Source organism: Vanacampus margaritifer, chromosome 2 (genome assembly GCF_051991255.1).
Source record: "Vanacampus margaritifer isolate UIUO_Vmar chromosome 2, RoL_Vmar_1.0, whole genome shotgun sequence".
NCBI classification, from domain to species: domain Eukaryota; kingdom Metazoa; phylum Chordata; class Actinopteri; order Syngnathiformes; family Syngnathidae; genus Vanacampus; species Vanacampus margaritifer.
Genome location: NC_135433.1, coordinates 42343253 through 42366828, shown reverse-complemented (window position 1 = coordinate 42366828; position 23576 = coordinate 42343253). Strand labels below are relative to the sequence as shown.

At 40.3% G+C, this 23576-nt stretch overlaps 2 protein-coding genes across 5 annotated transcripts; one reads left to right on the top strand and one right to left on the bottom strand.

Annotated features, from left to right (window-relative positions):
* Positions 1-68: 68 nt before the first annotated feature.
* Positions 69-2817, bottom strand: LOC144042891 (transmembrane protein 69-like). Of its 2 annotated transcripts, none has more exons than XM_077555949.1 (3): positions 2540-2817; positions 1497-1539; positions 69-801 (listed from the first exon to the last, which is right to left on the bottom strand). In XM_077555949.1, the coding sequence occupies exons 1-3, from the start codon at positions 2557-2559 to the stop codon at positions 124-126; spliced, it is 741 nt and encodes a 246-aa protein (XP_077412075.1). In that variant the 5' UTR covers positions 2560-2817; the 3' UTR covers positions 69-123. The 2 variants fall into 2 exon arrangements, with proteins under 2 accessions (XP_077412075.1, XP_077412073.1); XM_077555947.1 differs by lacking the exon at positions 2540-2817 and adding an exon at positions 2230-2399.
* On the top strand, positions 2482-22312 carry gpbp1l1 (GC-rich promoter binding protein 1-like 1). Of its 3 annotated transcripts, none has more exons than XM_077555945.1 (12): positions 2482-2633; positions 3986-5131; positions 8012-8126; positions 9234-9363; positions 14716-15047; positions 15275-15350; positions 15459-15655; positions 15731-15859; positions 20390-20545; positions 20645-20769; positions 21516-21618; positions 21709-22312. In XM_077555945.1, the coding sequence occupies exons 3-12, from the start codon at positions 8067-8069 to the stop codon at positions 21880-21882; spliced, it is 1482 nt and encodes a 493-aa protein (XP_077412071.1). In that variant the 5' UTR covers positions 2482-2633; positions 3986-5131; positions 8012-8066; the 3' UTR covers positions 21883-22312. The 3 variants fall into 3 exon arrangements, with proteins under 3 accessions (XP_077412071.1, XP_077412070.1, XP_077412072.1); XM_077555944.1 differs by having other exon boundaries at positions 2624-2771; XM_077555946.1 differs by lacking the exon at positions 2482-2633 and adding an exon at positions 2867-3108.
* The last annotated feature ends 1264 nt before the right edge of the window (positions 22313-23576 follow it).

Below are 23576 nucleotides of genomic sequence, written 5' to 3'. Positions count from 1 at the left end.
GCTATTGATAGCACTTGCCATGTTGCAAAATTACAGTAGCAGAGTTCAAGCAAGATAAGATAAGTTGGTTAGGTTAGACTTTTAATTATGTTTACGTAGGTCAAATTGAAACATTTAATAGGTTCAATTGGTGAACTTTTTTAGCTTCTTCTCAGTGCAGACCTTCTTCAAGATCAGCGTTGCCACCAGTGAGAAAGTAGCGACCAGCGTGAGGACAGTTCTCATGGCTTTGAACCAGGCTGGGTATCCAGGTAGCAGTGTCAGGTCATAGTATAAAGACAGTCCAAGTCCCATTAAGACGACCATAGCACCTTCTACAACGTTGTCCCTACAAAGCAGAGCCAGCCAAGCCAGGAGTGATGGAACTACGCTGTTGCCCAAGTTCATCCAGTCAGGTTGAGCAGGACTACCATCAGGAATGGCAAACCCCCAGCGGGCACCTCCCAGGAAGGATACTATACAAGCGCTGTATAGCATTTGAGCATATGCCACTTCTGGGTAGAAGGACTGAGTGGTCGCCATGAGGAGAGGGGCAGTCACAAATGGGATGAGCCCAGAGAAACCGATGTACAATGCTGGTTTGGGAGCCTGGGTCATGGCCCTCAAACTGAAACCTCCTTTGGTTTCTCTCTTGTCTGAATGGCAGAGACGTGAGGCGGCCAAGTAGATAGGTTTGGTGCACAGTAGCTTGTTGGTTGAAGCCAGTTTGGATGGAATCAACAACGAAGAGAACCTTGAGACCATTTGAACATGTGTTGGGTTTGATGCGCTGTCAAGCCATCGAGGTCTCCACACTGGAAACTGGGAAAATACAACATTTTGATGCTACTAGGATTTCAAATAATAATGTACAAGGTCCACAAGAACGAGTTACAAGTGTAACTGCGGTTCTATGAGTCCCTCCCGACCGCCAGATGGCGGTGCTTGAAGCACTGAATGTTTCCTTACATTCAGTGCTTCAAGCACCGCCATCTGGCGGTCGGGAGGGACGAAATAGAACCTACTTTGCCACAATATTCAGAAGCTGTTTGAAATCAGAGACAGTGAATATGATTTGAGGGGTACAAGTGTCTAAAAAATTAAAAACAAGAACAAATATTAAGCAAAGGTGTGTTACAATTATAGGTGTAAATTTGTAGAATAATTTTGGAAGTAACCTGAAAAGTTGTGAATCACTGGTTGTGTTTAAAAGGATGTATAAAAACAAAGTACAACAACAATATTTAAATCAGGTATAAGTCAGTACAAATGCAGAAAATAGAGTGCAATTAAAAATGTATGTGTAAGCCTTTGTGCTGATTTATATATCTGTAAAAATGTTAGCTTATCAACTAAATGCACAATGGTGTTGGCATATCGATGCACGTATAAGTGCAGCTGTTTATGTGTAACTTTGTGTTTTATTTTGGGACTTGATTTTTAGTTCTTCCTACTCCCTTTTGGGGAAAAAATAAAACTTTTCACATCAACGGCTTTGGGGGAAAACATTGACTTACCTTAATTGGACATCTATGAGGTGCAAATCCTAGCATTTTGAATCTAAAAAACACACACATCCTGCATTAATATGTACACAGTATTAAATGAATAAATGTATGGTGTTCCACAGGGTTCGATTCTGGGGCATCTACTATTTTCATGAGAATACTCTCTGCTGCCCCTGGGTTAAATCTTTGAAAAATAGTAGTGGTTCTTTTGACGTACGCTATAAATATAGAATTGAGTTGAGTGATGGGAGTCAGAGTCCTTACTGCATGATTTGCGATGCCAATTTTAGCAATTCTATCTAGTACAGTACAACTAGATATCTAGCCAAACTAAAGGAACACTGGGGAATACATGAACACAATGCTTTCTGAATTCAAGGTGAAGATTCGATGAAAATGCTACTCTCCCCGTTGATTTTGGTCATCAGTATGTCTTGAATTTGGGAAAGAAAATCATATTTTATTGATCAATAAAGAAAGGTTAGGTGATTGTGGAAACTGGTGGGGTTGCAAGGTCAAGCAATCGTTCAGCAGCAATCTGCATGTTAAAATACCTAAACGTTCTTTGGAATACGTGTCAATTGTTAAATCCACATGTACACAATCTTGTCGATTTTAACGTTTTGACTAGCTTTAGCTTTAGCAAGGGTTGTTGCTGATTATTGCATCAAGGTCTGTTTAATGTTTCTCTTTCTCTACACTTTATAAAGGCATTAAAGAACAAGCGTTTACGATGTCTTACCTTATGAAGTTGCATCTGATCATTTCAGACTTATACGAATGCGTCCTTGCAATGAAATCGTGCCGTTTTTCACAAACTAAACGAGACAAGTTCTGCTATCGACTATTTTGTCTGTCCATAGCAGGGGAGGTTTACATGTGCTATTCAAGAGGGCACATGTTTACTAAATATCGCCACAGTATTCTAGAAATATTACAAATTAAATGTATGCCGTGTCGTATAAAACAAGTATTTGCGTACGAATGCATGAGGTGTTTTAAAGTATATTTATTTATTCCCAAATCTCAACTGTAAGCCGTTAAAAGCGTACCTCACAGAGTGGAACCTCATTCAGTTGCATAATGACGTGACTTCTTGAACGCAGCCTCAGTGAGTGTTCGAATCCCTAGGTGCCAGCGCCAGTGGTAAGCGCACAGAAAACCCAAACAAACACCAATCGCTTCTCCACCACAGCGTTATACTCACACTGGAGTGTAATTTCGTTGTTATCGGACTACTTCACACACCCTCGCATCTATTAAAGGCTATTTGCTTGGGAGAAGGTATGCGGAATTGTGAGGAAACATTGCAAGTTAGCTCGCTAGCACTTAGCAAGCTGATGAATGTGTGCTGCCGCTGCTAAGGTAGCCATTTTGAAACTGTGTTGTTCCAACGATGCCAGGACTATTTACATTTTCTGTACGTTCGTGACAACTGCTAAAATGTGCTATTAACTCGATTTTTGAATATCTGTAACGTTTTAGTGAATTAGCCGTGTGGTGAGTTGGGCCTTAAAACCATTCGAGCTCATTGCATTCCACCTCACAGTTTTCGGGTTCAGTTAACAGGCTAGGTAACACCAGCTATTAGCTAACACTTGCTACGGGAATGTTCACGTCGGTAAGTACACAGATGAGTTAGCAATCGAGTGATAGTACATTTTGGAGCACCGTCCGGCAATGTTTGGCTTTGATAAGTTTAGACATTAGAATCGCTTTTTGTCACAATTGCACCTTTGAACATTTTTCAACTTGTCTCGTGAGCGCGGTGAAACGTGTGCTCTGCGTGTTGAATTTGTCCCCTGTAGAGTAAGAGGACACGTTTGTTTTATTCTTACAATGGTAACGTTTCACTTAACACTTCTACTTATACTGCTAATCCTGCTGAGGAACATCGCTGCTATCAGTAGTAGCGTGTGTGTGCGTCGCGAACTCATTGATGTTAAGCTATTACGTAACAGTTCAGTGCGAGTGCAATGCTGTTTGCACCGAGCTCGTTTCATTTGAGTTAAATTGTTTCATTAGTGCACATATGAACGAAGGAGGGTTCGATTATCTCATTTTGGTTTTCTTTATCACAGTTACAGCCGTGTTGCGCTGTAGAAGTGAGAAAGTGCCGGGGTATATTTTTGCAATGATATTAATGTTTCATTACAAGCCACCACACATTTCAGCTTTCGTTGTGTGATGGCTGCAAGAGCACCGAGTATTTTGGTTCCGATTCGGAATTGTCTGCTCGAGAGAGTCGTTTTTCTGGCGTACAAATGTGTGGATTTTTTTTTTTAAAGGTTTGAAACATCTTTTAGTTTTCTGACAAGTTTTTAGCGTAACAGAAGTTTGTTTTGCATATCTCGCTATGACTAATAGAATGTTCTGCTCCAATAATGAGTTCATTTTAATGTCTGTGGACAAATGTGTTAATTCTACTTGAGTTGATGTTAATGGAGAATTTGTGATTGTTGAATTGATTGTTTTCTGACTTAAGTTTTGGTTTGCAGGTGCAGCTCCTTTGCAGAATCAAGTGGAACACCAGGAAGTAATCAGAAAACTGTTCAACAAGGCATAAGATCCTTCTCAAACAAGGAAACTATTTTGTGCTCACAAAGATTTTGGGGTGTTTTTTTCTGCAAGCAAAGGTTTAAAGACTGATCGATACATGGGAGCTCTTTACCAGTTGTTTGAGCTCGCATATCTATGAAATCAGAGTTTCCCCGACTTTCATCTTCCAGAAAACTCCACATAGTTAAATGGGCATTTTACAAATGTGAAAGCAAATCAGGCAACGATAAAGACATCTTTATAATGCATCGTCACTCAAGCTCTCTGCTTCACTAACCAGAAAGGAAAATGACGGCAATGTAGCTACCACAGGTTTTGTTTTCTTCATTGTCATGTGACTTTGAATTAGCAAGCTTCATTTCCTTCCAACTCCGGCAGTCTTTTCACCACATTAATGAGGTGAGCAGTGGGTTTCCTACAAAAGACTGCCCCTGAACTCTTTTTTTTTTTTTTCTTTTTCTGCATGCGTTTCACTAGATTCTAAAATGATTCGGTAAAAGTTGAATTAACGCCAAAACCTACTGGCCCACACTGTGGCAGGACAACAGTTGTTTCGTTCTCCCCGACTTGGTGTCAAAGTGGAACTGCGACACAAACTGCTGTCCATGTTCAACCTTCTGCACGTTGACAAGATCACAACCTAGCTCTTCTGCACCAGTGGGACAAATGACCTATAATCTTTTGCCGTTTGACAAAGTGTGATCATGTTTCATTTGTCCCAACTAATTCATTGAACAACTTTAAAGCTTATCACTCGGCACGGGATTTGCTCAGGAGCAGCTTGGGAATTGTGTTCCTCGGAGACGACTGCACTTGTGCGTTTGGAAATCCATCTCCTTCCTTTTTTGGCCAGTTTTCTGGATCACAAATTCCATACCGTTCCTGCATCACTTCGACCCATCTTCCAGTGTTCCACCCTGGACGAAGTGATCTGCCTCTTGGGAAAGGGGCTGCACTGTCCTGGCAGAAGTTTAGAGGGGTAGACTTTGTGCCGCTCCCCGTCTGTCAGTGCCAACAGGCCTGAAGAAGAGAGGCCAGACGAACGCAGGGAGGAGGCCGAGGACTTCAGAGCCATTGACTCTGGGGTAAGTACTATTGCACTCTTACATTGCATGATAAAAACATATTTATTTCCATCCAGCCTGCCAACCAGATATTAGTTCAACTAGTGCTTTAGCATGCAATTCTAGTTTCCCACTGGTTTTAATAGCAGGCTTTTTCCCCCAGGGCCTTTATGCGTTGAAAAAGACTACGATAAAAAAAGACTTGAAGTCGAAGATGTAAAGCCGATTAAAATACAGTCCCTGACAAAAGTCTTGTCGCTTATCCATTTTGTAGAAACACCAGCTTACAACCTGACTTTTAATTAACCCATTGGTTTTGGAAATGGCTCATATAAAAGCTAAAACCCTCCCAAATGATGTTTAATATACAAAAATTAATTTGCTTCACTGAAGAATTTTTGATCATTTAATGAACACAGAAAGGTCAGATTTTGGCAAGACAAAAGTTTTGTCGCCTACAAAAAGTAATGTGAAAATGGAACAAATAATTTACTTCAAATACAAAAAAAAGTTACATAACATCAGAGAATGAAGTAGTGGTGCTGTGAGATCCATATCTAATATCTTGTATGACTTCCATGAGCTTGAAGGACTGCATCCATGCGGTTCGGAAATGATTCATACAATGTATTGATGGAGTCATCAGGAATAGCAAAGAAAGCAGTCTTACATGCCTCCCACAGTTCATCAAGATTCTTTGGTTTGCTCTTCTATGCTTCCTCTTTCATTCCACCCCAGACATGCTCAATGATGTTCATGTCTGGCCAGTCTTGGAGCACCTTGATCTTCTTCGCCTTGAGGAACTTTGATGTAGAGATGAAAGTATGCGATGGAGCGCCATCCTGCTGCAAAATTTGACCCCTTTTATGGTTGGGAATGTAAGAGGTAGCCAATACGTCTTGATATTTTAGGCTATTGATATTGCCTTCCACCCTAAAAAATCTCTCGCACGCCCCCATACTGGATGTAACCCCAGACCATGATTTTTCCGCCACCAAACTTAACTGTTTTCTGGGTGTATCTCGGATCCATGCGTGCTCCAGTAGGTCTTCTGCAATATTTGCGGTGGCTGTGATGTAATTCAACCGAAGATTCATCAGAGAAATCCACCTTATGCCACTTTTCCAGCTTCCATCCTTTTAGCAGGCTGTGGGCCTTGGCAAATGCCACACCTTTTTTTAATTGCCTTTTGTTTAGGGCTGGTTTCTGGGCACTGATTCGACCATGGAGGCCATTTCGAGACAGAATTCTACTAACTGTTCTGGTTGACACGGGGACTTGAGGTGACCAGGCCTGGTGGAGCTCTGCTGCAGTGGAGAAGGGGCTGGCCTTGGATTTTCGAGCCAACAAACGGTCCTCCCGAGCAGTTGTCTTGCGGGGCCTGCCAGACCTGTGCTTGTCAAAAACATCTCCAGTCTCTTCAAATCTTTTTCTTATCCTTTGCACTTGACGCTGAGACACATTGAAGGTGTCAGCCACCTCAGCAGTGGATCTGGTCTTCAGCCTCTTGATAATCAACACTTTGGTCTCAGGGTGAATTTTAGGCATGGTGTCCGTGGTCAAGTTGCAGTTGATGTGAAGGTCTGGTGTGCTGGGGTTCTTTTTATACACACCCACTAATTGATTGGTCAACAGGTGAGGCTGGAATCAAGGATTGGGTGCATCGTTTGACAAGGCGACAAGACTTTTGTCTTTGCAAAAAGTGACTCAGTGAGCTTTACCAAGCTGTAAATGTTAGAATGCTTTTCAGCAGTTTCGTTTTGCACCAAAATATTATTTCAAAAGCTGTTGGGATAGAATTTAGCCATTTCTTGTAAAAAAAATATTGATTTGAAATATATTTCAGGGGCATTTAAAGTCAACTTGCACCCAAGCGACAAGACTTTTGTCAGGGACTGTATTGAGTATATATAAAATTTGTTGATTAGCTCATTCTATTGACCTGTCATTAAAAATATAGCAAATCTGAACTTTTTTGTGAGCAATGCTTAGGTTAGCAATGCAAGCTGTGCAAAGAGTTGTTAAAAAAAAAAAAAAAGCATTGTGCAACGCAAGTCAAACAGCATTCAGCTACTGGTAACACAAACACGTAAAGGATTCCTTATAACTTGATTAATTAAATGCATTGTGCCACACAGCGCATTCAGGGAACTGAAAAGGAAAGTCATTTTTTGGAACAATTTATTTACAGTTGAGCCCCGCAATTCCCAGGGAATAGGGACCAGGCTGGTCCGCAAATAGGAAAAATTAAGGCTGATTCTTGGCGCAGATATTGAGCATTTTGACAAATACTGGTATTGGCCTTTAAAAAATAATAATAATATTCTGACGGCCGATAAAAGGTCAATCTAACACAATTTGAAACTCGAGAAACTATTTTCAGTTGACTATAAGAGATGCTTCTGTCCCTGGAAAGCTTTTGTTTTTGTTCGACATTATTGAAACAAAAGAAATCTGAAAGGTTATTTTTAAATGTTGGCATTGTCTAAGATTAAAACAAATTTTGAAATATTTTGAAAAGTCTGAAAAATTGTTCATTAAAAATGCTTTAAGACATTACAACAAAGTAAAGATTGGCGCTTGTATTTAAAATATAAAATAAAAAATTGACGTCACTATTTCCCCCCCGTTTTGAGTGAAAATGAGCATCGACTTCAAATATCTGTTATCGGCCTCTTTGGCATAGTTATCAGCCCATAAAATACCATATCAATCTATCTCTAGTAAGAATCCGCATATAATTGATACCATTGACATGCATTTGGCGGCGGGGGGGCATTTTATGCATTATATGTAAAACCCCATATCGATCGGGCCCGAATGGATTCATGATTCTGTTGGTGTAACTTTGCTGATCACGACCGTTTGAATGACATATCTAACGGCCATCTCTCTTGTCAGATCCTGGCCATGAGGTTTGATGCCTCAATCCACTGACCAGAAACACTGGACCTAAATGGCGCAGCATGACTTTGTCCCTGCCTGGCTTAACTTCTCCACACCCCAGCCTGCCAAGGTTTGTTACGCACACGTTACGCACGCACATGAGAGTGCGCGAAGGAGGCAAAGCTTCAAGCATCACTTCGATTCTTTTGCTGTTATCATGTGCGGGAAGTGACATTGCAGTCACGATCGAGGCAAAGATGGGGCAAAGCGTTTTCATAAAGCGCAGCGCAGAAACACCTCATTAAGTTGCAAATTGCGGATTTGAGTTGCAATGTGTTGCAGCTCAATGGAGATTGAAGAATTGCAGTTGTCAGATTAAGTTGAGCAGATGTGGTGCACAAAGCACATCGTTGTTGAGTTGTTTAATTGTGCAGTGATTGTGGATGTGCTCGTCAATGTTGTCTGTCAGTCAGGACGTTTCCCAGCTGGGCGACTGACTGTAAAATGCATTCAAGACTGAGAAATGAGCGTTCACCGCCTTGCCAACACTGCTCTGTTTGTTCAATGATTGCAGCATGACGTTTAATGCCATTGTTTTGCCTCTGGTCTTATGGTGTTTTTTTTAAACCGCCCGTCCAGTTACCATGATGTAATGTCAGATGATGTCGAGGGGATTTTAGTGGGTCATACCAAACCCCGATGATTCTGTATAAAGAATTGTAATAGAATAGATTGATTTTGTTCATGTCTGTTGTTTTTGAACCAGGCAAAAAAATATTTTGATAAAATCCCCATTGTTCAAAAGAGGCAATACTTGGCTTCCATTTCTTGTAAATTTGGTTGGATTTTGTCAAAATGTGCATTTAAGTTTGACCTGAACATGATCAAGAAGATCATGCATCCAATTGTATTACTTTTGTTGGTGTTCAATTTTAGAACATTACAAATTATTTTTTGTGCTTATGAAGGCACTTTTTTTTGCATTTTGTTTCATGCATATGGAGAAAACGAAAACCCCGACCTGTTTGCTATCTGGATCCTCATTCGTAGCCACTCACAAACGTCTGTGCTCTCTGCGTGCTTGCATTTACACATCCAGCTCTGACACCCATTTTTTGCTCATTTACAATTGCAGGTTTATGATGACATTGCCAAATCGGCGGTTGAGCGGCTTGACTTTGTTTTGAGAATTGTCTTTCCGTCATTGATTCGAACAATTTCTTGCCACTCCCTCCAGTCCCCTGCTGCCACCCTCGATAAACAAGGTGAGCCCCACCACCACAGAGAAGGCCGAAATGCTGTGAGCCGCCGCCGCCACAACTCTTCCGATGGCTTCTTCAACAATGGCTCCTTGCGCCCTCCAACAGGTACCAATCATGACGAAAACCTCTTTGTCATATCAGGGAATGCTTGATGCACGCTTCTGACGAGTGATGTTATCGCGCAATGAAGACCGGGAGAAAGACGGAAAAATCTCGTATGCAGTCATTTAGGTTGCAATTGCGTGCGCCAATACAAGCCATAATTTATTCATGATCATGTTTATAGAGTAATGATTATGTTGTGCAATTGCGCAGTAGGGGTATAATTCGTTTTACCCTATTAAATATTGGACTGCAATGTGGGACCATCCCACGGTAAGAATTTCTCTACTTGGGCAACTCTGTTACTCATAGTTTAATAATATGCTTTGAATCGGGTCACTGTTGCGGTTTGTCGAAAACAACACAAATGAGTCCAATTAGTAAATGAGTGTGTTTTGCATGAATGTTCTGGACAGTATTGCTGACAGTTCTTTTTTTTGTTCTCCTAATGGAAGATACTATAGATTCGATTCATATTTGTCCAGTAGCTAATGGAGACACTTTTCTGGTTGTGTGGAACACGGGTCACATTCAACTGTAATATTACGACCAGTACTTCAGACAGGGCTGGGCAATAAATCAAATTAATTCGGTACATCGTCATTTTAAAAATCGAATTGTTGAAAATTTGCTAAATCTTGAAATAGAATTTTGTCTTCTGGAGGATTAAACGCTGTTGTTCTTATGTTCTGTTACAGTCAAATGTTTTTGGGAGTTACTTTGCACATGTGACAGAAAGCTGGATGGCTGCTTTACAAGACATAATTACAATGGCTACCAACTACTTCATTGTGGCATTTAAGAACAAACTATGAATGTTAAATTTATGTTCAAACTAATTTAGAAGTAGTATACTTCTAGTATACCAGATATTATTTTCTGAACATTTTTGCAAAAACATTTTTGTTAATAACTGAAACCTTTTAAATAAATGTTTGCTGGGTTTATTAGATTAAATTCGATTAAAATTATAATTGTCCTGAATGACTGCAAAAGTCGAGCTTGTATTTTTGGGCCACATCGCCCAGCCCTAACTTCAGATCTCAAAAAGTTCAAAAAATTGTATTTCATTCTTCGGTTTTAATGCCAATAGGCTTGCATGCAGTTTATGTAATTGAAATGACTTGACTTATTCCTATTGTGGATTATTGGGAGTTACAGCTGTAATATGTTCTTGAGGTTGTTGTTATTGTTTGACAAACTGATACACAGCAGTCAATCAAAGATGGATGTGAAGAGTCAATGGCATCTAGTCTCAAGGGTGACGCATATAAATTTGTAATGAGCATAAGAGTCAATATACTAGGGCCCGATCGGTATTTATTTAAAAAAAAAAATTAGGCCAATGCAGAGGTCATTATTTGACAAAATACATTTCCGATAACCGATTACTTGGTCGATTTAATTTAAAAAAAGATATTTAAAAACAATTTTTTTTTCATCCCTTGTTGTAGATAAAGAGCTATATAAGTGCACTTCATTTACCATTTAATGATTACATCTGATATGTATGAATTGAGGCAGACTGTTTTTTTTGTAATACTTTGACCTTAAATATTTGTAGTAAAACTTTCTTTTTAACCATTTTGAACCTTTGTATTGTTTAAAAAAAAAAAAAAAAACTCAAATTTAGAAAATACAAATCAGTAAACTGTAAGATTTGTATGAAAATGTACTAAGTTCGGGCTTATAACTGAGCCACTGTATTTAACAAACAAGTTGCAATCTGTTTCATGTTTGAATGGCATTGAAATAAGATTTTATGGTTTAATGTTCCATTAAAGCTACTGAATGTAGAATATTCCATTTCGAATCACTACTGCCCCCTGCTGATGAAAAATGAAACTGCACATACCGTTCTTCACATGCACATGACGTCACAACCGCAGACGGGGCGCGGGAAATTCTAACCCGAATCCAGTCTGAAAACAATTGGCCAGATGCTTGCAGGAGTACCCATTGTGAAAAGATAAGGTGTTAGAATGCATTTCAGTCATAAATTATCAAATAAAAAGCTTATTGTAAAGTTATTTTGGGGGGAAAAGTTCCATATTGCAGCTTTAATATAACATTCTTCCATGCTTCAAGTGTGAACCCTAAGAAAGACATTTTGTTGAATATTTCCATCAAAAAATTGATGTTTTAAAATCGATTCGGCTGCATAATTAATCGATACAAGAATTGTGTGCTGTAATATCGCGATATATTGCTGAATCGATTTTTTTAACACCCCTATGATGCACGGTATCTACAATAATTGATATATTGCCAGATATCTTCTCAACGATATATCACGATATTCAGTATGTGAGTGACAGTGAAAACTTGCCGACTGTTCTTCTTCACAAATGGTGTGTCGACACCAGTTCTTCACCAATGCTTCTGCCTACTTTACCGACATTTAGGGGATTAGCGCCCCCACAAACAGGACAGGAGAGATTAAGTACTGACGGTGACAGCAAAGGATCACACGGTTTGGATCGGATCACAGATTTGAGTCACAGATTGAATAATTTTTTGGATCAGAACACAAAACGAGATGAATTGATGTATTTTATGAAACACTTTTGCCCATTAAAAAAAAAAACTGTTAAAAATGTCTAATATGGCCATTTAGGAACACAACTTTAAGGGCAATAAGAGGCAGATACATTCTTATTTTAAACATGGTCCATGTATAAAATAACCTATTAATGGCTTAAATTTGTGTTTCTAAAATCTAAACCTTACTATTTGACATTTTGAGTTGAATGTTTTTTTATTTATTGGCGTTTTATAAAATAAATGAAGCCAATGTTCTATTATCTTCTTTTTTTTTTTAAATAATGAAGTGCAATTTAAGGCACATTCCCTTCTTTTAAACATGGAAAGCTAATTACAAAGTAGCTTAGGTTAAGGATATTGAAAAAGAAGTAAAGGAAGCAAGCCAGGTCACTCATTACTGTTGCTAGCCATTTTTTGCGTATTGCGCTTCAGGGCCACCGTACCAGCCAGGCACTCATGCTAACACTAGCTGCTAGCCACTAACGTCGGAGACTTGGGCCGTACCATACAATGACGGCGTGATTAAATGGTGGTTTCTTAGCATCTGAAACAAGCTTTTAAATATACTTTTGGGATGGCATTGTGATAATGTTGGTTAAAAAAAAAAAGAAATTTCAATACAAACTTTGACATATAAGATAACACGTCAAAAAGGGAAGTCAAGCTGACGGTATCGTCGCCGCGCAGGCTGACTTCAAAGTAAAAGGCTGTTTCATTGGTCAATGTATTATTTGATAAAGCTTTATTTTTTAAGTTAGCCTTAGCGTAGGCGGTGTGTTTCGTTGACTATGTTTCCAGCTTCATTGACATGTCTGAATGGCGTAAATCCTTTATGTGCATCGCGTTGGTGTGCTGTCATAAAATATCGATACCGCCGTCAGTGTATCGATATATTTATTGCAACAGAGAGCGCAACAATATATTGCAATATAATTCCCCCACCCCACCCCTAATATACTCTTATCGAAATCAGGCCCTTTCAGATGTTTATAAATATTCAATTCTTATTGGACTGCAACGTATAGTCAGACCAGATGTACAGGCCTCACTCTATAAAAGCAAGCTGCATATTATCAAAATACACCAATTAGTGATGTGTATAATATACACACCAGCATCTCTTCAAACACCACAGATGCGTATATGTGGGGAAAACACTCCAGCTGTGAATCTATGCCCCAGTGAAATAAAAGAAGATTATGCTCTCAATATGGTACATTAATAGAGACAAATTGATCATTAACAAACTCAAGTTTACTAACCTCTTTTGTCCATGGTGGTTTAAACTTCCACCTAACTAAGTGATTGTAATTCAAATTGTTGCCCAAGTTTGTGGCAGATACTTTATTTGTTGACTATTATATAGCTCCTTAAAAAAAACACACACACACACACAAAAAAAACCTCCCCCGTACATCCGGAATACCCGTTAGAAGACTATCGGCAAAGGCAGAGCGCCATAAAACCTCATTGATTGTCCTAGAATTGAAAACAGATGATTTATTTTTAGTCTTTTCTCATCTATTTATATGTTCTCAAAATACATATTTGTGCTATCTTAAGCGTTTCGATTGAAGAATTGTAAAAAGGTAAAACATATCAGAACATCACAAAGGGGAACATCAAACCTTTATGAGAAATGACATTCTTGCATTGTGTCACATTTCTCGAGGCTAATGGTAATCAAATGCAAATCTTCTTTGAATCAATGAGTCAAAGGGCCATTAATTGAGGTCGGTCAGGCCACATACAATAATACTTTATTATTATTATCATTATTTTTTAATTCTGTTCATTCAACAACAAAATTATAAGCAAAAATGAAATGTCACCTACATTTTCTACATATTACTTGAATAAAACTGAAAAGGGGATTGGTTTCATTTTAGCTTTTGTGTCTCCTTTGTGAGACCTCACATGAGGAAGCCGGACGTAACACCACCGTAACGTCACCGTATCATGATCCTGAGAGTAGACTTGATGGCAACATGGCCAAACACACACTGCAATATATACTTGCTATTCCCCGGAAAAAAAAGCCAGCAAGAAAGTGTAGCGTCCGCACGTGAAGGGGCAATCGCAGTGAAACTAATCTGTTGTGCAAATCCTGCTGTGTCTCCTTGCACGCAGGGGAGTGTTACAAAAAGAAAAACTGTATTTGAAACATCCACACAATTGTAAATAGTACCACGGTTGCACACATTTGTAAATAGTTTGCCAAATTGTTTTGTCAAATTGTTACACTGTTGAATGTAAATAAACGTATTTTGCTATCAAAAAACACTTTCATTGTTGGTGGTAGTGTTTTACAGAAGTAAAGCACTGTTTAGGTGTTTGTGGCATCATTCATGGAGAAAAAAAAGGTGTCAAATTCACTAGAGTGCATGAAATAATATCGTTTCACAAAAAGTTTGATTTCTCCGTATTTTGTTTCAAAACAGAGCATTTGGGTGAAACTAACCATTTTCTATTGTTGATTACTGAAAAGCGGAATAAGGTAGAAACAAACTTTTTTTTCTGATGAAAGATGAGAGTCCAATCTTCAATCATTTAGTAGTATGTGTGTTTCCATAGTCCAAACACAAAATTTTCTGTGGACCTTGAAAGATCTGTCAAAATGCTTAAATCGGCTGGCACCCACGGCATCCCTTTTCTGAAAACGTCTGGCAGTCAAAGAGTTAACGTCTTTGGCAGCCCTCCTTAGGATTTTACTAAACGTTATTAAACGTTTATGGCAGTCAAAGAGTTAATTGTCGAAACCTAAATCTGTAGTTGGTCAGCCATCTGACGACCCTCTTCTTCTTTTTTTAGGCGATGGGTGGCAGCAGCCGTCGCTCCTTCTGAGACATGACTCTGTGGATTCAGGGGTGGCCAAAGGAGGGCACAGCGGGTTAGCGGGGGGCTCGTGTTGGAAGGACACGCCCAGCTGGCACGGAGCTCCACGGGGTGCCCAGGACGGCCACCACCACCATCAAGGACGCCACCCTAAACGGGGAGGGGGCGACAGGGACAGGCAGGGAGGGCACCGGCAGCGCAATGGCAACTACCATCCCCGTAAGGGCAACTCGTACCAGGACAAGTTTCCCAATGAAGAACGCAAAGACAATAAGGATGACAAGCTGAAGTTTGTGGAAGAGGACTTTGTGAGTAGCAGCATTAGGATTTGTTGAAGATTCCTTACATTTTCATTATTATTATTACTATTAAGTGGATTTCACTTTAAAGAACCAATGTTTTAGAAGCCTTTTTGTTGTATTCTTGTATATCGCAAGCCTGAGCAGGCATGATCAACACGCTGAGAATTCACTGCTTTTCCATTAGAATGACAGAATTTTCTCCACAACAGCCAATTGTTGTGCTTCTTTTGTAGCCTTCCCTCAACCCTGAAACAACTGGAAAGCCCGGGACTCAGATGAGAGCGGTGGCTCCCCATGCTGGAGTGTGGGGTAAGAGCTCCAAGGCCATGAGCAGACTTTTTCAGACAATTTTCTCCGACACTCATTTAACAGCTGTCTTGATTTATTTTTATTGATTTATTTTTTTAACCCTGACAGAAAATCCTCCCAGCGGCAAGCAGATGGTGTCCAAAATGTTGGTTATCAAGAAGGTTTCCAAGGAGGACGCCAGCACTGCCTTCTCCGCGGGCTTCGCCAGCGCCGGCGCCTTGCCGGCCAATGGCGCGAAGGCTCCCATCGCAGGCTCCAGCGTCTACAAGAATCTGGTCCCAAAGCCCGCTGTGGCTCCCACCAAAGTACGAAGGACTGTCCTGTGCCACAATTCCTCTGGAAAGTCTTCTCAGCAACCCATACAATATTCCTTTTTTAAGAGCACCCAGTGGAAAGCCGGCGCTAGGGAGATCGCCAAGTCTGGCCGAGATTCCGTCTTTACCAACCCCGTCTCTGCTGCCAAATCCAGCACCCCGGTCAGTGCACCGCAGCACAATACCCCAAAAGAGGTGAGGTTTTTCAATTAATCAACTCAAACTTCAATCCAACACACATTAGGGGATGAAAGGAAATGATTTGTTTAAATTGGGCAGTAGGCTTTATTTTTGATTTTTTTTTAAGTGTTTAAGTGTGTCAATTAGCGCGTTAACTTAAAATGCCTCAGGTCTTAAAGTACTCCGGCACGGTGCCGGATTTCCGGCGTAAGAGCCACCAGCGCAATGACAAATCCAGTGCATTAAACAGTTTACATGTGGGGAATATTGGACACATCTGGCAAAACAGAAGGTCAACTTCAAAATAAACCTTCCCATACAAAGTAATATGTGGAGCGCAATGCCAAAAAACCGCTTTTCCGGTTTTCCCAGGGGCGTTTTGCCAGTCGAGGGGCGAAGGATGACTTTACTCGTCCTTCGGAACGTTGCCGTTGCCTGACGTTCTTATTGCGAGCAAAGTCAACAAAACAAATCCCATTAGATCGGCAATTTAGGGCACTAAAATAATTAATTACGCTCACATTGTATTGCTCGGTGCCTGTTGTCAGTGTTTCGGGCGTCTACAGGGTTAGCGTGCTAACGGTACTAGCGGCTGCAGCTATCGGACTACTTTTCAAAGGCAGTCTAATCGACGGGATGATTTGCACACTTTGATGCTGACGGCCGGACACAGTTGCCGTCCCTAGAGATCAGTTTAATAAACTGAGCTCACTCAATTGTGCACTTGACGGTCGGCAAAATAACAACTGTGGTTCTGACGTCACTTTGTCTCACAGACCAAAAACTACTCGATTCAAAATTTCATTTCATACAAAGTGTTCTACATGGAGTAAAATCAGTCATGGAATAAAGACGGGTAAAACAATAACAGCAAATAAATGTATAATTATCTTAAGTGGGTAAATGAATAAGTCAATAAAATAACACAAGTAGGTAAGTAAATAAAATAAATAAATTAATAAAAAAAATACAGCAAGCACCATAAAACATTGAAACTGATGAGTCTCATGCCGAGTCAAACGCCAAAGAACAAAGATGTGTTTTAAGAGTGGGTAGAAAGGGAGGTTGTCTAATATTTAACGGATGGTCATTCCAAAATGCATTGGGGAGAGATGTCTCTAAAATCTCCCGAACATTCTAGGGAGGAAAATAATGTGCTGTTAAGCACAATTTAAATTTAAGTAAAAAAAAAAAAAAACGTTGATTATCTAGAAATGAAAATTGGTCGATCATTAGTAAGTGGAAATATATTATTAATGTCTTCTTTACTCATAATTGTTCTTTCACTACCCGAAAATATTATTTTTATCCAAATACCTGATTATTCAATAAAATTTTCATACGATATTTGAATACCAAAGTATTCCATAGCTGCAGCACGAGCGGGGACTGCAACCTGCAGTGCTATACTGTACTAGTACATAATATAAATGGATAATGAAAGAGATGACCTGACGCTTGGGGGAGGACTGGCCATCGGGAATTTAACGACTTTCCCAAATGCCCAGTCCATCCATGGCGACGAATCGAATAGTAGTTAGTAATAGTTGTCGGTCGAACAACGAATCGGCACGTTGGACACTGCACCACCGCTCACCGGAAAAAGTTCAGGCTCAGGATTTTTTTTTTACTTTAAGCCCTCTGCTTTTAACGGCACTATTTTTTTATTAACGCTCGATTAACCACCGCCCTTTATTTGAAAAGCCTCTACTAAGGGAATTCTAGTCGCGATGCAGCAGAAATGTCCACGCCAAAATTACCCAATAGAAATGCATTGTACTACACTGGAGATAACGCACACAATGTTTAAAGGGCAGAATGTTAGCGTGGAAGAGCCATTTGGACTGTGTAGCACTACCCCTGGTTTCCCTGCTTTGAACGAACGCACTCAGTTAGCCGTTAGCAACGAGCTAGGTTGCTCCAGCAAGAGGTGTCCATGGCACTCTCAAACCCTGTGAGAACCAGCAGCTGAATGGTCAGTCGTCTTGTCAGTTGGAGTGACCCCAAGCCACATGATCTCTAGATGTGAGGCGTATTTTATTCAGCAACTCCAGAAAATAGCTTGTTTTTTTTACAGCACAGTATCAATTTTTTCTTTTAAAAATAAATTCTGAATCGTTATGAAATTACTGATTCAATGACTACAAAAAAATGCAACCATATTTCTATTAACTCTTTCACTGCCAGACGTTTTCAGAAACGGGTTGTCCCCACTGCCAGCCGATTTAAGCATTTTGAGTGATCTTTCAAGGTCCACAGAAAATGTTGTGTTTGGACTATGGAAACACACATACTACCAAATGAAAGATTGGACTCTCAGCTTTTAGTTTGTTTGTTTCTACCTTATTCCGTTCTTCAGTAATCAACAATAGAAAATGGTTACTTTCACCGAAATTCTCTTTTGAAACAAAAAACGGAGAAAAAGAGCTTTTTGTGAAACGATGTTATTTCATGCACTCTAGTGAATTGTACACTTCTTTTTGTCCATGAATGATGCCACAAACACCTAAATAGTGCTTTACTTCTGTAAAACGCTTTCACCAACAATGAAAAAGTGTTTTTTGATTGCAAAATGCGTTTATTTCCATTCAACAGTGTAACAATTTGACAAAACAATTTCGCAAACTATTTACTAATGTGTGCAACTGTGGTACTATTTACAATTATGTGGATGTTTCAAATACAGTTTTTCCTTTTGTAACGCTCTCCTGCGTGCAAGGAGACGCCAGGACTCGCACAACAGTTTACTTTCACTTTCACATTGGTCCGTTTTGCGTGCAAACGTTACACTTTCTTGACGGCCTTTTTTTCCGGAGAAAAAAAAGCAAGTAGCAGACTGTACACACTTCCTCCGATGAATATGCATTGGACTCGGGGCACTCTCCGTCGTCCGATCGAACGTCCGCCTGTGCGTGCTCGGTTGCGCTCCGCGTTACGACACCGTCATAGCCGCCGCATAAGCGGTTCCAATTTCGCCGTCAAGCTCGGATTCACCTTCATCATCATCGAGGATGATCACCGTCGTCATCAATGTACTATTTTAGCGTTGGTCGATGCCTTTCGTCTTGTAAGTGTAGAGCTGCTTGCAAACGCTCGCCATTGCCCGTTCCCTCCTCCATCTAGCTCCATCTAACGTCTTCTACTGCCGCGTCAATGCTTTCCAACCACGGAGTCACCACCATCATCTTCATCATCGATGATGATCATGTCATCAACAATGTGCTTTTTTAGCGATGCTTTTGGTCTTTGAAAAAAACGTCTCGGGTGTGAGCTCCTCGCGACCGGCCGCCATTTTTCCTTTGTCTTCCATTCTCATCTCCTGCTCGACGCTCTAGCTCCGCCTCTACTGACGCCCACCCGATCTTGTCAAAAGAGAGTCATCGCTGCCCTCTAGGGGCCAAAAATAGTCATTAGGCACAACAGACAGACTTGAAACTTTCATCAGACATGCGGAAGGGTTTCCTCTACCCGTTTCAAAAAAATAAATAAAAATCATTGGATGACGTCTTTTGACGTCATTGGCAGTGAAGCGTAGGTTTTTACTTGACGTCTTTAAACGTCAGTGGCAGTGAAAGAGTTAAGTTAACATTTCTTCCCACTTTTCTGTTAACAAGAGTATGAAAAATTTGAAAAAAATATTGTACACTTTATTATAAATTTAGATATGAATTGAGTTATAAAATGTGTGATTAATTTGCGATTAATCGTGAGTTATTTATTGAAGTCATGCGATTAACTACGATTAAAAATTGTAATCGACTGACACTTGTTTGTTTTTTTCGGGGGGGGGGGATCGACTGACACTTCTAATTTGTTTATTTTATTTATTTATGTCCATTATTTTTCCAATATTTTATTTCTAGATAATTGCTTAAAGAGGAAGTCAACTTTTAACATTTCTTGACAATAATATATTATATATGACTTCACTATTATATTCACGAATATGAAGGAAAATCCAGCCGTTTTTATCCATCTCAGGGGGGCGGCCATTTTGCCACTTGCTGTCGACTGAAAATGACATCACGGTTGCTCAGGGCTCAGGCAACGACCAATCACAGCTCACCTGTGTTCTGAAGCTGAGCTGTGATTGGTTGTTACTTGAGACCTGAGCAACTGTGATGTCATTTTTATTCCACAGCAAGTGGCAAAATGGCCGCCTTCTGATATGGATAAAAACGGCTGGATTTTGCTGCTTAACTCATATTCCACTAACGCAATATTAACAACAATGCCGCACTTAGACGAGTAAGGCTGCATAGAATATATTGTCAAGAATTTTGGGGGGGGTTGACTTCCTCTTAGAGAAGTGCACGCCACATGTGTACATATTATTTAATGAAACATGAAAAGCTGAAGTGATAAAGCCCAACTGGACATTATTTCAAGTTACTAATCATTGTTTGGATGAGGTGGCTTCACCGTTGAACAGCTAAGCCACAGCTGACTAGCTCAAAACCAATAACGGGCTGTCGAGTGTCGCCTCAGAAAGGCAGTCGAGAGAAAAAATGAAGCCGATTGTTCTGGGTGTCATCATCTCCGCAGCATCCTTCCAGCACGACTCCTCCCATAGACATCGCCCCATCGAGGCTGAAGCTGATGCGCCGCGGCCCCGACCGAAAGAGCGAGTTCCTGCGAGCGCTCAAGGACGAGGGCACCGGTGAGGTGACCACAAGCAGCAGCCCGGGAACATCAGGAGAGGTCAGTCTTTTGCATCGTTCACCACCTGGACTGGATGGAGGGGTTGGGGGGGGTCTGTTTCGACTTTTGAATTTTGAAATGTTGTGTGATTGTGTCCAGGGTGAAAGCAGCACCCCAGAGCCCAAAGCTTACAGCGAGGACGTCTGCCATGAGAATGGCCTGTCCTACTCCCTCAGCGACTCTGACACGGAACATCTGTCCAGCTCCCTGGAGGCTGAGCACAGGTACGACACAACACACACACACACACACACACACACAATTTTTGTCTGTCCCAATTGCCATGGGAATTTAAAATATATATATTTTGGGGGGGGGGGCAATTGGATTAGAATCGATTTTTTTTTTTTTGTGCTAAGATTTAAAAAAAGTTTTGTTTCAGGATGATGATGAATCTTATAATAAAGTTTTATTCTTCCAACAGTCATTATAATATTAAAGTCAAAAGTTTTAAGTAGGGATGTTCAATACCATTTTTTTCAGACCATTACAAGTACTCAACTCTTGATTAGTCACCGATACTAATACCAAGAACCGGTACCCCTGATTCCCAATATTTCCCTCAAAAAACAATGACAGGTAATTTATTTTAATGTTCATTTGACATATTTATTGTATTTTGAAAAAAGATTAAGTTAAAATTAAGAAAGAACTAAATATCCAAATGCAGCATTTTCCTTAACTCATTTACTGCCAGCTCAGTTAAAATGGATTTTTTACGTCTATAGCCGTCAATGGCACTGAATGATTTAAATTGCATGAAATGAATGGCAATTTTCTGTTTCTCTAATTTCTAGTTCCTGATTGTATAACAGCGGTATCGGCCATTGTCACAAGTAGTGTCGTTCTGATACCGTTTTTTGGCCCCCCAATGCACGAAAACATTTATTCCATTTGTTGTTTAAAAATATAAATAAATATATTCAAGCGGGATTTTATAAATTCAATTTTGAACAACATGTTTGTGCAGGTTACTGAAGGCCATGGGCTGGCAGGAGTACCCGGAAAACGATGACAACTTCCTGCCTCTGACAGAAGACGAGCTGAGAGAGTTCCAGAAGAAAACCGAGCAGGTGAGCCGACGGTCCGTTTGAATGGCGCGGCGCGAAAAGATGAAACGCGAGCCGACACGGTTTGTGCGTCTGTCGGTGTTGTCCATGCAGCTGAAGCGCAACGGCCTGCAGAAGAACGGGGTTCTCCCGAGGGCGCGGGGTGTCACCCTCCACTTCACCCCCTGGAGGAGTGTGGCGGAGGCGCATGTGGAGGAGGGCTCCGAGTCTGAAACCAGTAGCAGCAGCCAGACCTCTGACGACGACGACGACTGCATCAAATCCTAACGTGGCTTTACGGAACAAAAAGAAAAGAGAAACAACGCAACAGCCAACACATCTCAGCAAGCCACCCGCCCTCCTTTCTCTCTCATCTTTTGTTCTTTGGTCTTTTTTTTTTCTTTCTTTTTTTGAGCACCATTTTGAATTTTTGATTATTTTTGTTCTTGCACAAGGGAAAAACCAATCATATCCCAGTGAAGGGGGAGATTTCTGCTCTGCCAGACGTTGTTTTCCCTGCGTTTCCTCCTTCACTGCAGTCCTGCGATCTGGCCCCGCCCCCTCCGCCTTTTTCTTCCTCGCTTTGTGGAACTGAAGTGTTCATCAAGAAAAAGGGCAATGAATGCACACTTGATTCTGCTTTAAACAGACTAACTCATTTCATTGATGATGCTGATGACACATTATTAATGATATTAATAAAATTGGTTCCTGACAAGCTGTTTCAAGCTGCTGACTGTGATGTGTGAGTCGGATGGATTTAGTCCAAGTTCCTCATCCTCAGTGACCGAAAAATTATCCTTTTTCTTTTTCATACTCTCTGAGAGAGCAGCCATGCGAGTATGCACAATCCACAATGACAAATCACAATGGAATAAAATGTGGCCCAAAAAATGTTATTGTGAAATGTTTATAAAAAAAAATAGTTTTATAATTGTGTCAAATGCAAAAAAAAAAAAAAAAACTCCTCGCAGCAAGTTGGACCCTGTGATTACTGGTTAACACGAGTGTCTCAGTTTGAAACTTTGATGTAAAGTTAGCATTTTCCCCATGTAAGACCACCTACCTCCCATAAAACATTCATGTTAGCTTTACACGATCAGGATTCTGGAGCCGACTACCAATCTGAGTTTTAAAAAATTAAATTAAAATATGGATCATGATTTGATCAGATGTCTCCATCTAGCCAAACTAAACAATTAACTGTACAGAATAGCCAAATTTCACATATAGGCCTAATTGTAATCAAAATGCATTAGGGATTTTTTTTTTTTTTTTTAAGTGCAACCCCCCAAAAAAGATAAACAGTTCATACACAGAAAATGGGGAAGGGGGAACACCAAAAGAAAAGCTCAAATTTATTTTTAAATATTGTGAAAAAATGGTAGGGACTACCTATATGCTAAGAAAATTTATTATTGATGATGGCAGCAAAGAGCGTCTCTGGAGTGAACTAGAATATGATCGGCAAATTATGACATTACAACGCTCAGATTTGACATAAAATGAGAAATATCCCAGCCGAAGATCTGTGTAAAGCCTAGTTCACTGAACAGTTGTCCATCAGTGTGACTGAGTAGCTATTTGTGAACTGTGATCCAGCATGTACCCCACTTCTCAAGTCAGCTATGATAAGGCTCAATCTCAATTCCAACCCCTCCAACCTTAAAGGGACAGCGTGTATTATTGTCATTTAGTGGTGAATTAATAGAATGCAACAAATTTGAAGCACACGCACTACGGTGCCTTAGAGAGACCACACTTTGCAAAGCTACCAAGTCAAGTTTATTTGACTTAATCACACAAGTCTCAAAAGGGCCTCACATGCCTACAGTTGACAAATATTAACGACATCCCCTGATCAAACCCCAAGAGGGCAAGAAAAATTTTTTTTTTTAAACGGGAAAAATGAGAAACCTTGAGAAGGGACCGCCAATTATAACTACCAATTATTTGAAATGAGCGGGAGCGGCGTGCGGGGA

Coding starts and splice junctions, on each gene's coding strand:
- LOC144042891 (XM_077555947.1), bottom strand. CDS start 2,252: ATGATCAGATGCAACTTCATAAG. Junction 1,540..2,229: donor ATCAGATGCAACTTCATAAG/GTAAGACATCGT, acceptor TGTGTTTTTTAG/ATTCAAAATGCTAGGATTTG. Junction 802..1,496: donor CTCATAGATGTCCAATTAAG/GTAAGTCAATGT, acceptor GTATTTTCCCAG/TTTCCAGTGTGGAGACCTCG.
- gpbp1l1 (XM_077555945.1), top strand. CDS start 8,067: ATGGCGCAGCATGACTTTGTCCCTGCCTGGCTTAACTTCTCCACACCC. Junction 8,127..9,233: donor CCACACCCCAGCCTGCCAAG/GTTTGTTACGCA, acceptor CACTCCCTCCAG/TCCCCTGCTGCCACCCTCGA. Junction 15,656..15,730: donor CCGCTGTGGCTCCCACCAAA/GTACGAAGGACT, acceptor TCCTTTTTTAAG/AGCACCCAGTGGAAAGCCGG.